General features: G+C 44.6%; 1 protein-coding gene across 1 annotated transcript in view; it reads right to left on the bottom strand.

Annotated features, from left to right (window-relative positions):
* The window catches only part of LOC133761011 (UDP-glucuronosyltransferase 1-6), a 215355-nt gene that overhangs the window by 183136 nt on the left and 10380 nt on the right, over positions 1-21839 (bottom strand). Inside the window, exon 3 of the mRNA XM_062193681.1 lies at positions 7582-8520. Within this exon, the coding sequence (XP_062049665.1) occupies positions 7582-8436 (855 nt within the window). The 5' untranslated portion in view covers positions 8437-8520. The remainder of the gene's footprint in view (positions 1-7581; positions 8521-21839) is intronic.

Genomic DNA, 21839 nt, shown 5'->3' with positions numbered 1-21839 from the left:
ATATTTATTTAAAACTATATGGTTCAATGACTCATATTTTATATATATCATTATAGGAGCTGTGATATAAAATCATGCCTATCTTTCCGTACTTCTAAACATCTCAGGTGAACCACTCTGAACTCTGCTGGCCCCACCCTTGGGTAGAGGGCAGTGGTGCACACAACAACTGGGTGGTGCCTGGTGCTGCTCTGATAAAGGGGAAAGAAGCCCTTTGAACAGGCTCAGCCTCTCGGAGTCCTACAATCTGCATTCCATGGCTGGTCCTGCCAAGAGCAGACAGTCATGCCTAACTTTGACAGGCCTCAAATGGCAATCTCACTGCACGTTAGAGCAAACAACACTTCACATTCCCATTAGTCGGCTGACACTCTGGCCAAGCACCTGCCCATATCTGAGAGAATATGACTGTTCCAAGGTCTACTGAACTGTGTAAGAAGTCAGAGCAAATGATAATAAGGAACACTCCTTTGCTAATAAAATAATAAGTTGAGATAAGACATCAGATTAGCTTGAATATGATAGCCCTGCTGTGGCCAAGGATCCTACCCTTGTATTTGTCAAGACTTCTTCAATTGCAAGTGGCTGAATCCCAACTGAGACTCTACAGACCAACGATACTACTCTATGCTGTTGAGAGATATATGCTCAATCAACCAGCCATTAATCCTACGTCAAAGCTACTAACCACATGGCAGCATGAACATGTAAGTCAGTCAGTGGGACAAAACTGAAGAGTTCAGAAGCAGATGCAAGCAAGCAGAAAAGTGTAAAATACAATAAAGCTGCATTTCAGCTCCATGGATGAAGAGTAGCATTCTTGTTCAATGGTGTGGGACAGTGCAACATTTATCAAGAAAAATGTAAAAACAGATCATACACCACAGAGACTGGAGTTCTCGCTGTAAACAATACATAATGCTATCACCATTGGGGGAATAAGGAATTTTATAACGTGGAAGAAAGATTTAGCTCAGGCTGGGAAAGGTCTCAGCAAGTTGAAATCCAACCACTTAGGGAAAAGTTAACCAATCCAACTAACCCAGAAATGAAACCCTGTTGGGCCCAGGAGAAAGAACCGTTTGCAGCACACGCGATGGAGAGCAGACAGGAATTCCTGTTTCTACATAAAGCCACCAGGCTGGCCTGGACAGCAAGGACTGCTCCTGGCTTCACGGTCCAACCACACGTCCCTCCAGCTTTCTCCACCCTGATGTAGGATTTGATGCTGTGCCTTGGTGTTTAAGAGGATATGATCAGGGCCGGCACTGTGGTGTAACAGGTAAAGCCTCTGCCTGCAGTTCTGGCATCCCATATGGGCACTGGTTCAATTCCTGGCTGCTCCACTTCTGATCCACCTCTCTGCTATGACCTGGGAAAGCAATAGAAGATGGCCCAAGTCCTTGGGCCCCTTCACCCATATGGGAAGACCTGGAGGAAGCTCCTGGCTCCTGGCTTTGGATTGGCACAGCTCTGGCTGTTGTGGCCATTTGGGGAGTGAACCAGCAGATGGAAGGAAGACCTCTCTCTCTCTCTCTCTCCCTCTCTCTCTCCCTCTCTCTCTCCCTCTCTCTCTCCCTCTCTCTCTCCTTCTCTATTGGTGTAACTCTGACTTCCAAATAAATAAATAAGTTATTTTAGAAAAAGAGGACATGATCATGGATGTTGAGTTTCAGTTGACATAGAAGCATCATGGATGAGGACTACCAGGAGTTTAAAGACACTGAAGAGAACAAGGACTCTTTCACACCTAAATTTATTTTTAAGATATACTTATTTATTTGAAAGGCATAATTACTGAGAGAGAGAGAGAGAGAGAGAGAGAGAGAGAGATAGATGTCTTCCATTTGCTGGTTTGCTCCCCCAGATGGCCACAATAGCCAGGGTTCAGCTAGGCCAAAGCCAAAAGCCAGGAACTTCTTCCAGGTCTCCCCCATGGATGCAGGGGCCCCAGCACTTGAGCCATCCTCCACTGCTTTCCCAGGTGCATTAGCAGGGAGCTGGATTGGCGATGCAGCAGTCAGGACTCAAACCTGCTCCCATATGGGATGCCAGCACTGCAGGCTGTGGCTTATCTCCCTGAGCCACAGCACCAGCCCCACACACCTGGCTTTTAATAATAGGTTTCTTTGGTAGAAAAGAAGCTGAAAGAGCAGCTGCTGGAGTGGATTCCTGTTTTTTTTTTAATATTTATTTATTTTACTTGAAAGAGTTACACAGAGAGACAGGGAGAGGCAGAGAGAGAGAGAGGTCTTCCATCCACTGGTTCACTCCCCAATTGGCCGCTGCGTCTGGAGCTGCACCAATCCAAAGCCAGGATCCCAGAGCCAGGAGCCAGGAGCTTCCTCTGGGTCTCCCACCCTGGTGCAGCAGCCCAAGGACTTGGGCCATTTTCTACTGCTTTTCCAGGCCATAGCAGAGAGCTGGATAGGAAGTGGAGCAGCTGGGATTCGAACTGGCACCCATATGGATGCCAGCACTGCAGGCAGCAGCTTTACCTGCTACACCACAGCACCGGCCCAATTCCTGGGTTTAATATGGGCGCTTTCACATTACATCATCATGAACAGGAAGCGGCTGGTGACACATTCACCAAGACACTCACGTTGATGGATTTTCTGGCTTTTAAAGAAACGTTTCCAGACTACAGAACAGATAAAGAAGGCTGAGGATTAGACTTGAGCCATGGTTTAGTGGTGCCATCCTTGTCACCTATGCCGGCTTCTCAGAAAAATTTATGGTTTTAGGTACCACCTCCATGCAATGAATGGGGTCATTTCTTAATGTCATCTCCTCCCACAGGCTCAGAGATGCTTCAGGTCATGAATGCATCTTGGAAAGACTGACTCTGTTCATGTCAAGGGCTTATGGGTCCAAAACAAGCCCTGGCCCTCCCAGATCTGTGTCTTCTGAAACAGTGCCTGTACTCAGTAACCATAGGCGCCCTTCCCTCCCCAAGCGGACACCTCCTTCAGGAGTTTTTGTGAGTCAGACCACTCCAGAGTGGTCTGGGACAGCTCTACCCAACACACATGCTGGATCAGCAGTGTGGAGTAACCCCCACCATCACAAATCCTCTGCGTTCCAACAGACTCTGCAGGAATCTTTCTCTTGCACCTATAGCTCTTGTTCATGTAGGTCAGAGTTTCAACTCCACAGCTTACTGGGCTACTTCGTCTAGCAAAGGTGGGGAACTGTGTTCTGCCAAGGGGTCATTTGGATATTTATAACATCATTTGCGGGCCACACAAAATTCTCAACTTAAAAATGAGCTTGCTATTGATTCATTGAATTTTGATTCCTGCCTGCAGTTGCCTTGGCAAGGCCAACTCAAATGATTTCATGGGTGTCATATAGCCCATATGAAGGATGTTCCCTACGCCTGGATTAGGGTGTTACTCAAGCCAGCTGCCTGTCTGAAGATTCCTAAATCTCCTATGATCATAGCTTGTCCAGCTGTAGGAGTCAACTGAGAGACCTTTAACCTGAGATGCATGTGGATATCAACTTACTGTCTTGCATCTGTAGTCGTCATGACCACTTTGTCTTCTACTGGTCCTGATGTAGTCTCACCGCTTCTCAAAGTCTCTTCTAAGCATTATTTTAAAAAAATTATATAGAGGAACACTCAGGATCATTTGGTGGATACAATATTGGAATTTCCGTGATTACCCACTTAAACACAAAACTGTCATATGCCGTGTGCTTGTCAGTTGTCACTGCCATGACAGCAGAAGTGTTCCAATTTGACTGGGCAGCAGTGAATGTGTGCTGGAAGTGGACTGAATGCTCTTCTGTTCCTACAGCGTGCTCAGTGTGCTTGTGCACAGACGCTCACAGTCCTTTCTGTGTAGATCAGTTTGTTGGGTTTTCTGCTGGGGTAGGTAGAGACCAATTTCTTCTTGTCAAAATCTCTCCTGCCAGCCGGCGCCGCGGCTCACTAGGCTAATCCTCCGCCTTGCGGCACCGGCAGCCCGGGTTCTAGTCCCGGTCGGGGCACCGATCCTGTCCCGGTTGCCCCTCTTCCAGGCCAGCTCTCTGCTGTGGCCAGGGAGTGCAGTGGAGGATGGCCCAAGTCCTTGGGCCTGCACCCCATAGGAGACCAGGAGAAGCACCTGGCTCCTGCCATCGGAACAGCGCGGTGTGCCGGCCGCAGCGTGCTACCACGGCGGCCATTGGAGGGTGAACCAACGGCAAAAGGAAGACCTTTCTCTCTGTCTCTCTCTCTCACTGTCCACTCTGCCTGTCAAAAAAAAAAAAAAAAACAAACAATCTCTCCTGCCAACATGGTGTCCCAGTTAAGCTCAACATGAGCAGGGCTAGGAAAAAAAAACATTACTTGTAATCCATCTGCTTGGGTTTAGTACAATGTTTGGTAGAAGATTACTAACTAGAAAACACATGTCATACCTCTAGAAAAAGAAAATAATATAGAAGTTCAATTCCTAGTGTGTACTTTTTTTGAGTAAAAATAAGAACCTGGACTGACTTTAATATAGCCCATTAAAGGATGTGCTACACAATTCCAGATCTAAATCTAAGACCTAATACCATCAAATTAACAGAGGGTTCATTGGGGAACCTCTGCAAGACATTGGCATAGGCAAAAGAGTTCTTGGAAGAGACTCTAGAAGCACAGGAGTACAGGCAATAAAAGACAAATGGGATTACATCAAGCTAAGAAGCTTCTGCACTGAGAAGGAAACACAAGTGAAGAGGCAACTGACAGAATGGGAGAAAATATCTGCAAACTATGCAACTGATAAAGGATTAATACCTAGAATCTGGCCAGCACCACGGCTCACTAGGCTAATCCTCTGCCTGCAGCACCAGCACCCCAGGTTCTAGTCCTGGTTGGGGCGCCAGATTCTGTCCCAGTTGCTCCTCTTCCAGTCCAGCTCTCTGCTGTAGCCCAGGAAGGCAGTGGAGGATGGCCCAAGTGGTTGGGCCCTGCACCCGCATGGGAGACCAGGAGGAGGCACCTGGTTCCTGGCTTCGAATCGGCGCAGCACCACCATAGCAGCCATTTGGAGGGTGAACCAACGGAAGGAAGACCTTTCTCTCTGTCTCTCTCTCACTGTCTAACTCTGCCTGTCAAAAAAAAAAAAAGACCTAGAATCTATGAGTTCAAGAAACTCACAACAACCAAATAAACAATGCAGTTAAGAAATGGGCAAAGGACTTGAACAGGTATTTTTCAAAAATGAAACTCAAATGGCCAACAGACACATAAAAAGATGCTCAGGATCACTAGCCATCAGGGAAAGGCAAATCAAAACTACAATGAGGTTTTACCTCACCCCAATTAGAATGGCTCTCATACAGAAATCAAAAAAACAATAAATGATGGTGAAGATGTGGGGGATAAGGTACTCTAATCCACTGTTGGTTGGAATGTAAACTAGTATGGCCATTGTGGAAGACAATATGGCGATTACTCAGAGATCTGAAATAGATGTACCACATGACCTAGTCATCTCACTTCTGGGAATTTACCCAAAGGAAATGAAATCAGCATATAAAAGAGTTATCTGTACCCCATGTTTGTTGCAGCTCAATTCACAATAGCTAAGATATGGAATCAACCTATATGTCCATTAATTGATGATTGGATAAAGAAAATATGGTACATATACATTATGGAATACTGACCAGCCATAAAAAAAGAATGGAAATCATGGCTTTTGCAACAAAATGAATGCAACTGGAAATCATTATACTTAGTGAAATATGCCAGTCCCAAAAAGACAAATATCATGCTTTCCCTGATCTGTGACAACTAAGAGTAAAAAAAATGTTGGGGCTGGCGCCATGGCTCACTTGGTTAATCCTCCGCCTGCAGCGCCGGCACCCCATATGGGCACTGGGTTCTAGTCCCAGGTGCTCCTCTTTCAGTCCAGCTCTCTACTGCGGCCTGAGAAGGCAGTGGAGGATGGCCCAAGTATTTGGGCCTCTGCACCCGCATGGGAGACCAGAAGGAAGCACCTGGCTCCTGGCTTTGGATCGGCATGGTTCTGGCCGTAGCGGCCATTTGTGGGGTGAACCAAAGGAAGGAAGACCTTTCTCTCTGTCTGTCTTTCTCTCTCACTGTCTAACTCTATCTGTTAAATAATAAAAAAAAAATGTAATGTACAGGAGCAAAATTGACTAGTGCTTACAGCCCTTGTCTCTACTGTTGAGAAACAGTGTTTTTTTTCTTCTTACAGTTTGTTAAATTTTTTACTTAGAGGAGGGTTGAGCTTATGATTATTAAATAAACTGAAAGTATGTCATTGTAAAAAAAAGTATGTCATTGTAAAAATTAAAAAAAAGAATAAGAAAAGGACAAAGACGGAGTATGGGTGGGACCATGGTCAGGAGGGAGGGTAGGGTGGGAAGTATCACTATGCTCCTAAATCTGTATATATGAAATACACGTCGGGGCCGGCTCTGTGGCACAGCGGGTTAAAGCCCTGGCCTGAAGCGCTGGCATCCCATATGGAAGCCAGTTCTAGTCCCAGCTGCTCCTCTTCCGATCCAGCTCTCTGCTGTGGACTGGGAAAGCAGTAGAAAATGGCCCAAGTCCTTGGGCCCCTGCACGCACATGGGAGACCTGGAAGAAGCTCCTGGCTCCTGGCTTTGGATCGGCGCAGCTCCAGCCACTGCGGCCAATTGGGGAGTGAACCAGTGGATGGAAGACCTCTCTCTCTGTCTCTACCTCTTTCTACAACTCTTTTAAATAAATAAAATAAATCTTAAAAAAAGAAATACATGAAATTTGTTCACATTATATCAATTTAAAAATTGGAAAAAAGATTTGCCACAAGCTATGTGTATTTCTATATTATTGTGTCACTTATTAAATCTTTTGTATTTATACATGAATAAACAATAAGTATAAATAAATGTAAAGTACGTAAACAAAATGTATAATTTTTAACAACTATTGAACAATATGCCTATGTCATCCTCAAAACAGGAAATATAAGTAACCGACAGCTATGAAAATAGGAAGTAAAAACTGAAGCAGCTACACACAATATTTTTGCCCAGAAAACGAAGGGTACAAAAAGCTACAGTCCTTATATATGAAAGGTGAGGCTTTCCAACAGCAGGAAAGCACACTCTCAAATTCATTACAATGTGATTGTAATTGGCAAGTGAAAACTGCATGATAAAGTTCAGCATGTCCATCCTGATATTAGATTTTATTTTATTTTAATCAAGTATAAAAATGTACATTACAGATACGCATATATACTGTGAACAGACGCATACAAAACTACTAATAGAATTTTCTAAGCTATGTCTTAGAATAAGCAAAAAAGGACACTGGCTTTCACACTATGTTTTTCACTATTTTTCCAAAACCAGTATTTAAAAAGTGCAGCTTGCAAAGAACATACAATGAGGTCAAGTGCATACATGTACATCTCAATGAGGAAAGCTTTGCTAACGCCCCAAAACCAGGAGCTGGCACAAGATCATTTGTTAAACTAGAAACAATGAAAGTAAATCACAAATCACAGTTGAACAGCAGTCTTTTTAAAAATATTTCCAAAGACATATTATTCTTTGCATGCTAAAGGAGAAAGAACTTACCTTCAACAAAGGTTTCGCCTGATGGCAGTTGATGCCACCAACGTAGACCATGTTGGGCATCACAGGTTTGGGATGTTCCAAAACAAAGTCAGTTCGTAACAACCAAATTGATGTGTGGCTGAAGAGATCATATAGCGTGACAGGCTTTGGGAGAACTTCAGAAGCAATTTCTAAGATACTTTTGAAAAAATAGGAGCATAGTAAACGCTCCTGCAAGTAAGTGAGATGGTTCCAAATTCTCTCCTTGAAGGTCATGGCATCTGAGAAGCTTAAGAAATTTCTGGGAACATACGAAGGAGGATAGGGGCACTGTGTAGCCTCCTCCAGATAATGGCAAAATATTCCCCTGGTGAACACCACGGAAGGGAGTGAAAGATATTTGGCAACAATTAAGCCACACATATCAAAGGGATCCAGAAACACTGCATCAAAAGAATTTTCTTTTAAGTATTCCACTAATTTCTTATCATTAAACAAACTCCTACAATGTGAAAAAAATATTTCAAAAAGATTGTAGGCTGAACTCTTGCTAAGGGAAAGTATACTGTCTTCCCGAATTTTCCACTGAGTTTTGGCAAAATCCAAGAGTTCACGATCCAAATCTTCCAGAGTGTAAGACGTCGCGTAGGTCTTCACTGTACAATTCAGCGACTGTCCCAGGTGCCAACTCACCTCTGGCATGACTACAACCACCTCGTGCCCTCTCTGGATGAGCTTCTCCACGACCGAGCGCATGGTAAACCAGTGGCTCCCATCCATGGGAACCACCAGCAGCTTGCCTGCCTCGCCAACGCCAGACATCAGTAGCAGGCTCACACAGAGAGGAAGGAGGCTGGTCATAACTGCAGGAGACATTGGGTAACTGCAGCCCCGAGCAACCCAGCTGCTTGGAGTCCAAGCCCAGTACTACAGCAGGCGGAAGAAACACGGGCACAAAACCTGTGGAGGAAAGGGTGTGTTTTCACGTAGTCAGGAAAAAAAAAAAATACACTCACTGCCAATGATTAACTCACAAGAACTAAGATAAGAGTAGCATTACTGAGATTATATACTTGGATGTTTTCCAACCAAGATTAGCTTATGATCACTGCCTTGGGGAGAAATCATGACCTGTCTTGAAACATTAGTTCAGAAAGAGATACTAAGCAAAGCTTTTACACTTTAAAGACTGAAAAAATAATAATAATAAAGAAAACCTGAATGCCGTTGCATATGTGGAATTTGTCCAAATACAAAATTTTTATTTTGTGTTCCCATTACCAAAGGTTCTTTGCTCAAGGAAGAAATTGGCATCCCAGGTTCCCAGGACAGCCTGGAAGGCCCACTGCAGTAGCCGTGGAATTTATTGTTCACCAGCATCTCAGCCTGCACAGACACTGCTACTTTACTTCTTCCATTTCCAGAAGGGTTTTTCTTTCATTAACAAACTCTCTGAGTTCTCTAAAATGCTGAAAAAACATTGAAAACCCTTGCTCCATGGACCAGCCCGGGGGTTTGATGACTATCACCTGTTCTAAATTGCTTTCCCGAGATGCGTGACAGGCCGCGGGTGTGACTTGCCCAATGCACGCCACAGCAGTCCACTAAACACCTCTGCCTTTCCTCTTTGCCTCTGCATTCTAAGCAGAGGTTTCCTCCTCAGCTGTGGGCTCCCCCCATTGGCCTGGTATCCTCTTTCGTGATTCTGTGAATTCGTGTCACACTCTACCAAGCACTCTCTGACATCAAGACACTGTATCTTCGTGTTATCACTCTTCTTCAGCAGTACACACGCTATGCCCTGCACAGAGAATGTTTGTTCCATTGGAATGAATTACAGTGTGAAGGTTATTCAGAGACCCTCACAGGTGACCCCAGTGGTGTGTGTCATGCAACATGCCAAGGACTACTGAGTTAGGGATTCTACAGGCAATCTGGGGCATAATCCTTGTTACCAACACTAGATAATTCCTTTTGTTACTAGACATTTGCTGAGTCACCATTTACCTTGGTACCAGGCAATTTTGGACAACTGTGGCTATCTGAAAAATGAAAATAAAAATGAAGACAATGACACCAACAAGATGGCAGGATAAGAAATCCAGACTCCACGCCCCTCATAGGAAGTTCAAATGGCAGCTATCCTCAAAATATGCCATCTTTTTCAAACCACAACACTGGTCTGCACAGTGAATGGCACTCGATTTTCAGGGGAAAGAAGAGCCTCTCGTCTTGACCAGACTGCCCCTCCAGTCCCCCGGGGTTGTACAACACACAACAGGGAGCATGTCCCTGAGCCCACACTCTCTGCAGGGGAAAGGAGAATTGGGAAAGTCATCCAGCTACCTCAGCGTGCTGAGATACTTCCCGAGAAGCCTACTCCAGGCTCACCTCTTAGGAGCACTGAGAGCAAAGGCAGAGCTAGCCTACCTATACCATGGCCTGCAAGGAAGCAGTGGTCAGAAGAACTGATGGAGGCAGGCAGATAGGATCAATTTGATTAGATTTGTGAGCTGGAAGACCACGCCCCCTGTGTGATCCCATGCCCCTACCTGACCTCAGCTGGATGCCCGCCCACCTGCCAATCAGACTACATAATCATACATAACCACTCCCCTTTGGGAGTGAATAAAAGGCCTGGAGCACTGTGGGCCCCACTCTTGTTGTGCCCTTGTTGCCCTGTGGGCTCATGGCCTTCTAGCCACCTGCTCTCTGCTTTTCTGCCTGCAGCTTGTTCCATGTGGCTCCTGCCTGCTCTCTGCCTGGTATGGACCCAACTTAGCTTCTTTCTTCCCTAATTAAAGCCCTCACTTTCCTGTGCATGTCTCTCACTGAATAAAATGCTTAAAAACGTACCATGTTGCCTGGTCTATTTAAGCCGGTATTCAGAATTCTCAGGATAGATGGCAGAACCCACAGGATAATTAAGATTCAAAGTTATGAGTGAGGCTGGGTGACATCAGGACCAGCTCATGGACCTTGGTCCTGCCTCGGAGCTCCTGCTGTTGCAGCTGATGTGAACCCCGGGAACTTGTTCTAATGATGCCAAAGTATGAGGCTGATGGACAAGTGGAGGAGGCGGTTTTTAGCGACGTTCTATTGAAGTGAACAGCGACAGCTCTCGCAGCCAAGCAGCTTAGTGAGAGGGATCTTCTGAAACAGCAAGGCCTTCCTGAGAAAAGCAGACAGACTGCTCTGGGGAAACAGTCAGAAGGGGCTTTCCTCACCAAGGGGGAAAAAAAACAACTCTGAAAGGAAGTGGCCTGGGGTTTCCCACCCTCTGGAAGGTTGGTGCAGGTCCTTCGAGAAAAGTGTTCATCCTGCTGTGAGCTCCTCCTGCCCTCCACTCTCCATTCCTCCCATTTGGTCAGTCTCCGGTCCCAAGTGGGCTTATCTATGGTTTAGCCAGTCTCCCTTATCTTGTTGTTCATGGTTTTTTCTCTCTTATCCCGGTAACAGAGTCTCCAGGTTTTTCATTTGTTTGTTTTCTATTTAATTTTTGCAAAGCATATCTCTTAAGTGCATGGCCTTTGTTTCTTAGTAACCAGAGGCAGAGACAAAGGCCACCTTCCTCAACCCGCAACCTCCATCTCTTGATGTCTATCCAAGTCTAACCTCAGCGAGTTTGCTTTCTCCTGCCGGTATCACTGCCAGAGGCTGCCCCTGGTCAGACACCTGCGGAGCTGAGCTGGGCACATTTAGAAGCGGGATGGAAATTTCAGCCTGGTCTGAATCCTCAGACTGCTGCGTTCCCTGCCCAGGCTCAGAGCCCACCACCGTGATCTACCCAGGCAGGGAGACATCCACTCCTCAAGATTTTGGGGAAGCAAAAGAACTAGGTTGACATGACCCAAGAAGTCACACAGTGGCTCTACTCTGCACAAAACCACAGCCAACACAGGAAGGGAGGCTCCCACCTCTGCACATCTTGGAGAAGTATAGTTGCTACACAGGCTTGACCCTGGAGGTCAAACAGCTACTAAATTCAGCCCAAGTCAACCCATGGATCTGCATGTAAATGAGGCATTCTTGAATTGTGCACGTGTTAGGAGCATATCCTCAGGCCCCATCTTTCCTGAGCAACAAATCTGTGTAGCCTGTGAGCACTGGCAGCCTTGCCCGGCTGTAGGTGCCAAGTGGAGAATTCTGCCTGACCAGGAAATACGTCTTGAAACCAGCCTGACCAGAGGCTAGCACAGTGCCCATCCAAAAAAAATCCACATGGTAGCAGAGCCAAGCTAGTGGCCTTATGCAACAGCAGAGCCCAGAGAGCAACCCCACCATAACCCACCATATGTCAGAGCAAAGACACCACCCAGGTATCTGGAGAATTCACAGCAAGCCCTATAATCTGATGTTACAACCAATGACCCTTCCAGAAACACAGGTTATACTAAATAGTGAATGCAGGTCTATGCCTTCAAAAGAACACCAGTTAAGGACCAGAAAGTGAGCTGCCTCCTGAAATGTACACACAGCAACACAAAGACACAAAAGCAACAAAGAGACAAGGAATCACTATACCTCAAAAAAAATGATAGAAATAATAAATAAATAGGAAAAGAATATAACAAAGAAATAATGGACATCACAGAAATGGAGATTTAAGAAAGGATTGACAAATAATTCATCTTTATGCTCAAAAAGAATTTCAATGAATTATAAGAATATATGACAGAAAATCTGAAAAAATTATAAAACAATATGTGAAAAAGCAAGATGTTATGCGAAGAAGTAGAAACAGTAAAAAAGAATCAGTTAAGATTCTTGAAGATACACAATAAAGTGAGTGAAATGAAAACTTTAATACAGCGCTTTGACAGCAGACTCTACCAAGCAAAACAAAGAATCAACCATAAGAGAGAACATAGTTAATTTCTACTCAGAGGATCCAAAACATAAAAATTAAAAGAACAAAGACCACCTACAGGAACTGTGGAATTCCATCAAGACAGCCAACCCTTGCCATATAGAAGTTCCAGATGAACAGGGCTGGCGCTGTAGCACGGTGGGTGAAGCCACCGCCTATGATGCCGGCACCCCATGCGAGTACTGGCTGGAGTCCCGGTTGCTTTTCTTCTGATCTGTTTCCCTGCTAATGCTCCTAGGGAAGCAGCAGAAGATAACCTAAGCACTTGGGCCCCTACACCCATGTGGGAGACCCAGGTGGTGATTTGAGGAGTGAACCAGCTGATGGGAGAGCTCTCCCTTTCTCTGTAACTCTGCCTTTCAAATAAGTAAAATGAATCTTAAAAAAAAAAAAGTTACAGATGGAGAAGAAAGAGTCAAGGGCCACAGTATATTTAAAGGAATGATAGCTGAAAACTTCCCAATGTGGGGCATAGATGCCAGGGCTCGGGTACAGGAAGCACAGAAATTGTTAATAAAATTCAAACCTAAGAAGAGCACACACAGAAACATAATAGTCAAACTATCAAAATTTGAAGGCAAAGAAAAAATTGAGAGGAACAGTAAACAAAAAGTGTATCACGGCCAGCGCTGTGGCTCACTAGGCTAATCCTCCACCTGCAGCGTTGGCACACTGGGTTCTAGTCCCAGTCGGGGCGCCGGATTCTAGTCCCGGTTGCTCCTCTTCCAGTCCAGCTCTCTGCTGTGGCCCGGGAGAGCAGTGGAGGATGGCCCGAGTGCTTGGGTCCCTGCACCCGCATGGGAGACCAGAGAGAAGCACCTGGCTCCTGGCTTCGGATCGGTGCAGCGTGCTGGCCGTGGCAGCCATATGGGGGATGAACCAATGGAAGGAAGACCTTTCTCTCTGTCTCTCTCTCTCACTGTCTAACTCTGCTTGTCAAAACAAAAAACAAAAGTGTATCACATGTGGCTGTCGCCATGATGTAGTAAGTTAAGCCTCCGCCTGTGGCACCGGCATCCCATATGGGTGCTTGTTTGAGTCCTCTTCTGATCTGGCTCCTCTTCTGATCTAGCTATCTGCTTGTGGCCTGGGAGGGCATTTGAGGCTGGCCCAAGGGCTTGCACCCATGTGGGAGACCCAGAGGAAACTCCTGGCTCCTGGCTTCGGATTGGCCCAGCTCCAGCTGTTGCGGCCATCTGGGGAGTGAATCAGCAGGTGGAAGACCTCTCTCTCTGTCTTTCCCTTTCTCTGCCTGTAACTCTCTGCCCCTCAAATAAATAAGTAAACCCTTAAAGAAAAGTGTATCACAAATGCAACTATAACTATCAGCAGATTTCACAGCAGAAACTCTGCAAGCAGAGAGAGTGGATAATATCCAGAAAGCACTGAAGGAAGATAACTGGCAGAACAAGAATACGTTATAGCACCAAGCTCTTCCAGAAGGGAGAGCATGATGAAACGAATCCCCAAGGAAAGATTAGGGAGTTCGTCAGCACAAGATCTGCCTCCTGTGAATTGATCAAGGAAAGTCTTTCCACCGAAATCAAACCTGGTTGTTAATAACATCAGGCATGAAAGCAAAGCCACAATGGGACGAGTACATCAGTCATTTCCAGCACACTCTAGGATCGTGATGACAGGGTGGAAGGGAATATTATCCCCAGTGCAGAAACTTGCTGTAGCCAAAACAAATTGTCAAGGGATACACAGGACAAATTTAAGTAAATTCTGACATCAAAAACTTAAAATGGAGGAGGGTGTGCAAGTACGGATTTGTTGTATATGATCAAAATTAAGTTTTCATCAACTTAAAAGAGACTGTTGTAAGCCTAAGATTTTCTATGTAAGCCTCTTGGCAACCACAAAACAGAAATCGGTAGTAGAAGAGCAGAATAAAATGGAAGGAGCCCAAGGCATACCATGGCAGAAAACCAAACCCCAAGGCAGACAGACCCACGGGGAGACGGAGGCCATGCACTGACACAACAATCCAAAAATAACTAACAAAAGGACGATTATAAACACTTCAAAAAGTACCATGAATAGAAATGGATTCGATTTTCCAGTGAAGTGACTGAAAGCAGAAGAAAATAGGATTCAGCAACATTGTTCCTGCAAGACCTTACCACAATACAAAAGCACACATAGACAGAATGCAAGGGGAAGGGAAACGATCAAAAACCATTCAGAGAGACAAATAAGATCATTATACAATGGTAAAGCGATCAATTCATCAAGAAGATGTAACCACATAAAGTAAATACACATCCAACATGAGAGCAGTTAATTATATATATATAGGAGGATCAGAAAGGAAAGGGATTCAATATAATATTACCAGTGAACTAAAATAGTCCCCTTTTAACAAAGTAAAGACCATCGAAACAGAAAACAAATAGGAAACAGAACTTGAGGGCCGGTGCCGTGGCTCACTTGGTTAATCCTCTGCCTGTGGTGCCGCCATCCCATATGGGCACCAGAATCTAGTCCTGGCAGCTCCTCTTCCAGTCCAGCTCTCTGCTGCGACCTGGGAGGGCAGTGGAGGATGGCCCAAGTGCTTGGGCCCTGCACCCGCATAGGAGACCAGGAGGAAGCACCTGGCTCCTGGCTTCGGATCAGCATAGCGCCGGCCATGGTGGCCATTTGGGGAGTGAACTAACGGAAGGAAGACCTTTCTCTCTGTCTCTCCCACTTTCTATAACTTTACCTGTCAAATAAATAAAAATTAAAAAAAGAACTTGAACTGCACTTTAGACCAAATGGAACTAGCAGACATACACAGAACATTCTACCCAACAGCAATAGAAAATAAGTTTGTATCCAGCACACATAGGGCATTCTCTAGGAGGGATCACAGGGCAGAGAACAAAATAAGCTTTTGAAAATTAAGAAGGTTAAAACTTTGTCAAGTACCTTTTCTAACCACAACAGTGTGAAACTAGAAATCAGGATGGAAAGAATGTTGGAAAATTCTCAAAGATGTGAAAATTTTAAAACATATTCTTGAACAAATGGATTGTTCAATGAAGATATAGAAGGTGATTTTAAAATATCTTGTGATAAACAAAAGTGGAAACATGACATAACAAAAGTGGAAACATGACATAACAAAAGTGGAAACATGACATAACAAAACTTATAAGATATAGCAAAAACTGTTATATGAGGAAAGTTTTTAGCCATAAATACCTATATCAAAAAAAAATCTCAGATTTAAAAAGTGAGCATTACATCTCAAATAACCAGGAAAAAAGGACTAAGCCCAGCATTAGCAGAAGGAAGGAAATAATAAAGATGAGAGCAGAAATAAATGAAATAGAAAAAAATAAAAACAATACAAAATAGAGCAGTAAGAGTTGTTTTTCTGAAAACATAAAAAATTGATAACACTTCAGTGACCCTGAAAAAAAGAAGAGAGCAATCTTAAATAACTAAAATCAGAAACAAAAAAAAAGAAATATTAAAAACTCATATCAAACAAAAATGAGGCTCATTAGAGATGAACAAGTATATGGAAAAGGAACTGGGTAACCTAGAAGAAATGTTACATTCCTAGACACATACAACCTATCAAGGCTGAATCATGAAGGAATAGAAACTCCGAACAGATCAATAATGATTATGGAGATTGGATCAATAATAAAAATCTCCACTAAAGAATCCCAGAAACTGATTATTTCATGGCTAAGTTCTACCAAACATTTATTACCAAAGTAATACCAGTCCTTCTCTAAGTCTTCCCAAAAAATCAAAGAGGAGGGAATACTTCCAAACTCCTTCTACAAGGACAGCATTACCTTAAAACCAAACTACACATAGACATGAAAAGAAAATTTCAGACTGATATCCTAGATGAACAAAGATCCAAGAATCCCCAGCAAAATATCTGAGTTGAATAGCACATGGAGGGTTTCCTCCCCAACACCCGAGAGGGATCTACCCCTGGGAAACAAGGATGACTCCGTACATCCAAGTCAATAGAGTACAGCACATGAATGAAGAACAAGAACCCCATGATCCTCTTTGGAGATGCAGAGAAGGCACTCCACAACGTTCAACGTCCTGACACAGTTATAAAAGAAAGGAACTCATACATTTGGTCAGCTATGCGAGGCCCGAGACAGCATTGTACTCAGCAGTGAAACACCAAAAGCCATTTCTCTAGGATCTTGAGCAAGACGAGGGTGCCCATTCTCACCGCTTCTATTCAGTGTGGTGTTGGAAGTCCTTGCTAGGGCAAATAGGCAAGAGAAAGAAATAAAAGGACTCCAAACACAAAACGAAGAAACGAAGCTGACACTGCTTGTATACAACATGATCTTCTATATAGAAAACTCCACCCAAAAAATGTTAAAACTAATAACAAATATGGTTAAGTTGCAGAATACAAAATCAACATGCATCAACAGTGTTGCTACACACAAGTATTAAACTACTGAAAAAGAAACTGATAGAAGAATCTCATTTTAAATAGTTGCAAAAAAATATTTAGGAATGAATGTAACCAAGGATCTGAAAACTATAAAATGTTGGTGAAAGAAGTTAAAGAAGATACCAATAAATGGAAAGACAGTCTGTGTCATGGATTGGAAGATTTGATCTTTCTAAATGTCCATATTACCCAAAGGGATCTACAGATATAACGCAACCCCTCTTAACATACAATTGGCATTCTTCACAGAAATTATAAAAGCAATCCTCAAATTCTTGGGCCAAAGAAAGGCCCCCTAAATAGCCAAGGCCTTTGTGAGCAGTAAGTGCAAAGCTGAGGGTATCATACTACCTGAGTTTAAGCTGTGTTGAAAAGCATGAAAGAACATGAAGGTGAGCCCAGGTCTACACTCAAGTGATGTTCAGCAAAGGTGCCAAGAATATGCAATGTGAAAAGAAGAGTCTCCCGGCCGGTGCTGTGGTGTAGCGGGTAAATAAATGAAGTGTAAAATCATGAATCAGGGGCCAGTGCTGTGGCGCACTAGGTTAATCCTCCGCCTGCGGCACCGGCATCCCATGTGGGTGCTGGGTTCTAGTCCTGGCTGCTCCTCTTCCAGTCCAGCTCTCTGCTGTGGCCCTGGAGGGCAGTGAAGGATGGCCCAGGCGATTGGGCGACTGCGCTCTCGTGGGAGACCACCTGGCTCCTGGCTTCGGATCGGTGCAGCACACCAGCCGTGGCAGCCATTTGCGGGGGGAGGGTGGCAAACCAATGGAAGGAAGACCTTTCTCTCTGTCTCTCTCTCTCACTAACTCTGCCTGTCAAATAAGTGAAAAGAAACAAAAAAAAAACATGAATCAGTTCAATTGGCACAGCAAAGGTATATGACAAAATCCTGAGCCCACTCCTAACAAAGATTTGAGACAAAGCAGAAACCTAATAAAGGTTATCTTGGAAAAACCCACAGCAAATATACTTAATGACGCAAGACTGAATGTTTTGCTTCTCAGATCACATGCAAGTCAAGAAAGGTTGTTCTTTTTTAAATATGATTATTTAGTTGTTAAAGATTTATTTATTTATTTATTTGAAAGGCAGAGTTACAGAGAGAGAGTGAGAGATACAGAGAGAAGTCTTCCACCTGCTAGTTCACTCCCCAAATGGCTGCAACGGCCGGAGCTGGGCCAGACCGAAGGCAGGAGCCAGGAGCTTCTTCCAGGTCTCCCACGTGGATGCAGGGGCCCAAGGACTTGGGCCATCTCCTGCTGCTTCCCAGGCCATACCAGAGACCAGATAGCTGGATCAGAAGTGGAGCAGCCAGGACTCAAATCAGTGCCCATATGGGATACTGGCACTGCAGGTGACAACTTTACCTGCTACACCACAGGGCTGGCCCCAGAAAGTTTGTTCTTAACACTTCTATTCAACATAGTTCTGAAGATCCTGTCTAGTGCAGTCAAGAAGAAATAAAAGAAAATAAAAAAGAAAGAGAGAGAGAAATGGATGGAGAGGGGAAAGAGAGGGAGAGGTGGAGGGAAGGAAGAAAGTAAAGGCAGGCATCCAAATTAGAAACAGAAAGAAATAATGTTGATGACTGACAACATGACACGATCTTGATTCACAGTCAGAATGTCTGGACTCACTGTACTTGAATCTTCATGGCAACATTACTCATAGCCATATGTGCAAACAGCCCACATGTCCACCAATGGACAAACGATGTGGTAAATCCATTCATGAAATCTGATTCAACCAGAAAAAGAATGAAGTACTGACTCATGCCACAGCATGCATGAAACTAAGTGAAAGCAGTTAATCTGAAAGGACCACATGTGGTGTGATTCAACATCTATGAAATGCTGAGACTAGTCTAATCCATAGAAAAGAAATCAAATGTATGCCCAGCCTGGAAGAATAGGGGGAAGGCAGCGATTGCCAGTCAGCATGGGGTTTTGCTTTGGGAATGAGCAAAATCATCTTGAATTAGATGGTGGCAATGGTTGCCCGTATCTGTCAACATACTGGAAACCACTGAATTGTACATTTTGAAAAGGAGAACCCAATAATACCTATGTGTGAATCCGGGCTTTCCCATTTCTCAACTCAAACTTTCCATAATATTGACCAAGGACAAACTACAATTATTCCCAGAGGCATGCTTCTCTTTCCTTCTAAGGCAGACATCACAGCTTCTACCCATCCCCACCTAGGAGAAAGAGACTGAAGATATGCAAGCCACGGAGTATGTCCAAAATCTCCAGGGACAGGAACAGACTGCTCCCCTTTCTTTGTTAAACATAAACCTCCTCCAAACCCTGAAGATCCCTCTGTTCCATTCCCTGACACCAAGAGGCCTTGGAAGGAAGATCTGAATCTTTGAAAAGCACCTTGTGTAAAATACAGGACATTGGCAAGCATTTCCACGTGTCCTGTGCTGCTGGTCTCTTATAGTTGTCAGCTGAGAGGCAATGCCTGCAGGCTGCAGGGTGTCACAGGGAGCAGGTGCCCCTCTTTCTCATCAGTGAACCTCGGAGGCCAAAGCCCCGTGGCTCACCCCTCTATTCCAGCCTTCTGTTCATTCACACAGGAGGTGTGCTCCCTGCTCCAGGCTGGGTGCTGAAGACGAGCCAATGAAAAGCCAGATGTGGACCGTGCTCTCATGGAGTTAGAGCACAGGGAGGTGGAATAGACGCTCAACAGAGAGCTCTGGAAGTGTTAGTTACCCTTGTGGTGATTACTAAAAAGATGCCCAGGTACCATGAGAGCTGCTTGCTGGAGGGAGGGGCTGTATCTGGAGATCATGGGAAGTTTCCCAAAGAAGTTGTCAATGGAGCCCAAATCAAAAGATTAAGGGGGTACAGTTTAGCTGTGAATGGGAGAAAGAGAATTCTAGAAAGAACAGAAACAGGAGAGCCCCAAATTCAAATGCAATGTTCTGGTTATGATGTGGGCAATGAATATATTAATTTCCAATCCAGGTTCTTGTCTCCTGCAGAGAGAAAATTTCTAAGTGGAGACCAGTAATTGTGGGCAAATAGGAACAGGATTTGTTTAGCAATGAGGGAGTAAACATACATTCACATGCAAGAGTGGCCACCCCCCAGAGGTTGCCAGTGAAAGAGAGAGAGAGAGAGAGAGAAAGAGAGAGAGAGAGAGAGAGAGAGAGAGAGAATGGGAAAAAACAGTACCTCTAAGTGAGAATGGAGCAGTCTGTCCCAAAGCAGTCTGGTGGAGAGCTCTCTCCAGCCTTCCACCTCTTTTGATAAGGAAGGTAGTGCTACCCCAAACAGATACACAAAGAGGGTGGGGTCTTAGCATGCATGCTGGTCCCAGAGGCCACAGGTGCATCCTGGGAAAGTGGGCATATCAAGCAGACAATTAAAGAGACAGCATCAGTTTTCAGGGGTACAAGGATTCTAGCTCACTTAAACCTTAAATACATACCTAGTTATAGCATCTCAGTCTAAAAGACTGGAAGCAGGCAGTGTGGCTGGAACATAAGGAGGGAAGGTGAAGAGGCTGGAGAACCAGGCAGGGCTACAGGACTCAGAGTTTGTCAATGGTGCCAAGGATGTCTTGTTTCCCCTTATCCATACCTAGAGATTATAGGCTAACACATGTCCAACTGGACCCTTACTTAGTCATTCTGGTCCTGGTTCCTTAAGGAGTGCTGGTGTCAAAACAGGGATCTGATGATGTCTGCCTATAATCAGATGAATCTCAGCATCACTAAAATGGGACCCCCAGATGAGGGGCCCCTGTGATATGAGGCAATACAAGTGCACAACATCATCCATGCAGTGTGCTTGTCAGACAAGTGGAGCCTGAATCTATCAGACCTTCTGTGACTTCCGCTTTACAGAAACTGGTTCAACAACTCCACAAGAGAGAAATCAGACAAGCAAGAATCTGGAACATTCTGCAGACACAGACTCAGTGGAAATCATCATTTAAAAAAAAATCTTTGGAGGCCAGTGCTGTGACACAGTGGGTTAAAGCCCCAGTCTGTAGTGCTGGCATCCCATATGGGCACCAGTTCAAGTTCTGGCCACTCCACTTCCAATCCAGCTCTCTGCTATAGCTTAGGAAAATAGTAAAAGATGGCCCAAGTCCTTGGGGCCCTGCACCCATGTGGGAAGACCCAGAGGAAGCTCCTGGATCCTGGCTTCGGATCAGCGCAGCTCTGGCTGTTGCAGCCAATTGGTGAGTGATAGAACCAGCATGATGGAAGAACTCTCTCACTCTCTCTCTCTCTCTCTCTCTCTGTCTCTTTCACTCTCAGTGCCTCTCCTCTCTCTGTGTAACTCTGACTTTCAAATAAATAAATCTTTTTTAAAAAATTAAATAAATAAAATCTTTAAAAAAATATATTTAAAAAAAAAGCATAATATGGCCAAAAGATTTATATATCTCAGGTTCAGAAAGACCAAAACAAGGTAAAATCCAGAAACCATTAAAAAAAAAAAAAAAAAGGTAGCCAATTTTGACTAACCCCAAAATGAAAATCGTATAGAACAAAAAGATAAGGTATAGCCCCAGGAAAAACTGTCTACAGCACGTATTAAAAATGATGTGTGGGATGGCCGGGGTGCCGGTGTGGCTCACTAGGCTAATCCTCCGCCTAATGTGCGCCGGCACCCCGGGTTCTAGTCCCGGTTGGAGCGCCGGATTCTGTCCCAGTTGCCCCTCTTCCAGGCCAGCTCTCTGCTATGGCCCGGGAGTGCAGTGGAGAATGGCCCAAGTCCTTGGGCCCTGCACCCCATGGGAGACCAGGAGAAGCACCTGGCTCCTGCCTTTTGGATCAGCGCGGTGCGCCGGCTGCAGCGTGCTGGCCGCGGCAGCCATTGGAGGGTGAACCCAACAGCAAAGGAAGACCTTTCTCTCTCTCTCTCTCACTGTCCACTCTGCCTGTCAAAAAAAAAAAAAAAAAGAAAAGAAAAGAAAAGAGAAAAAGAAAAATGATGTGTGAGTATTCTTAGT

The sequence above is a fragment of the Lepus europaeus genome, chromosome 1 (assembly GCF_033115175.1).
Source record: "Lepus europaeus isolate LE1 chromosome 1, mLepTim1.pri, whole genome shotgun sequence".
NCBI lineage: Eukaryota > Metazoa > Chordata > Mammalia > Lagomorpha > Leporidae > Lepus > Lepus europaeus.
This window is presented reverse-complemented; position numbering and strand designations above follow the sequence as displayed.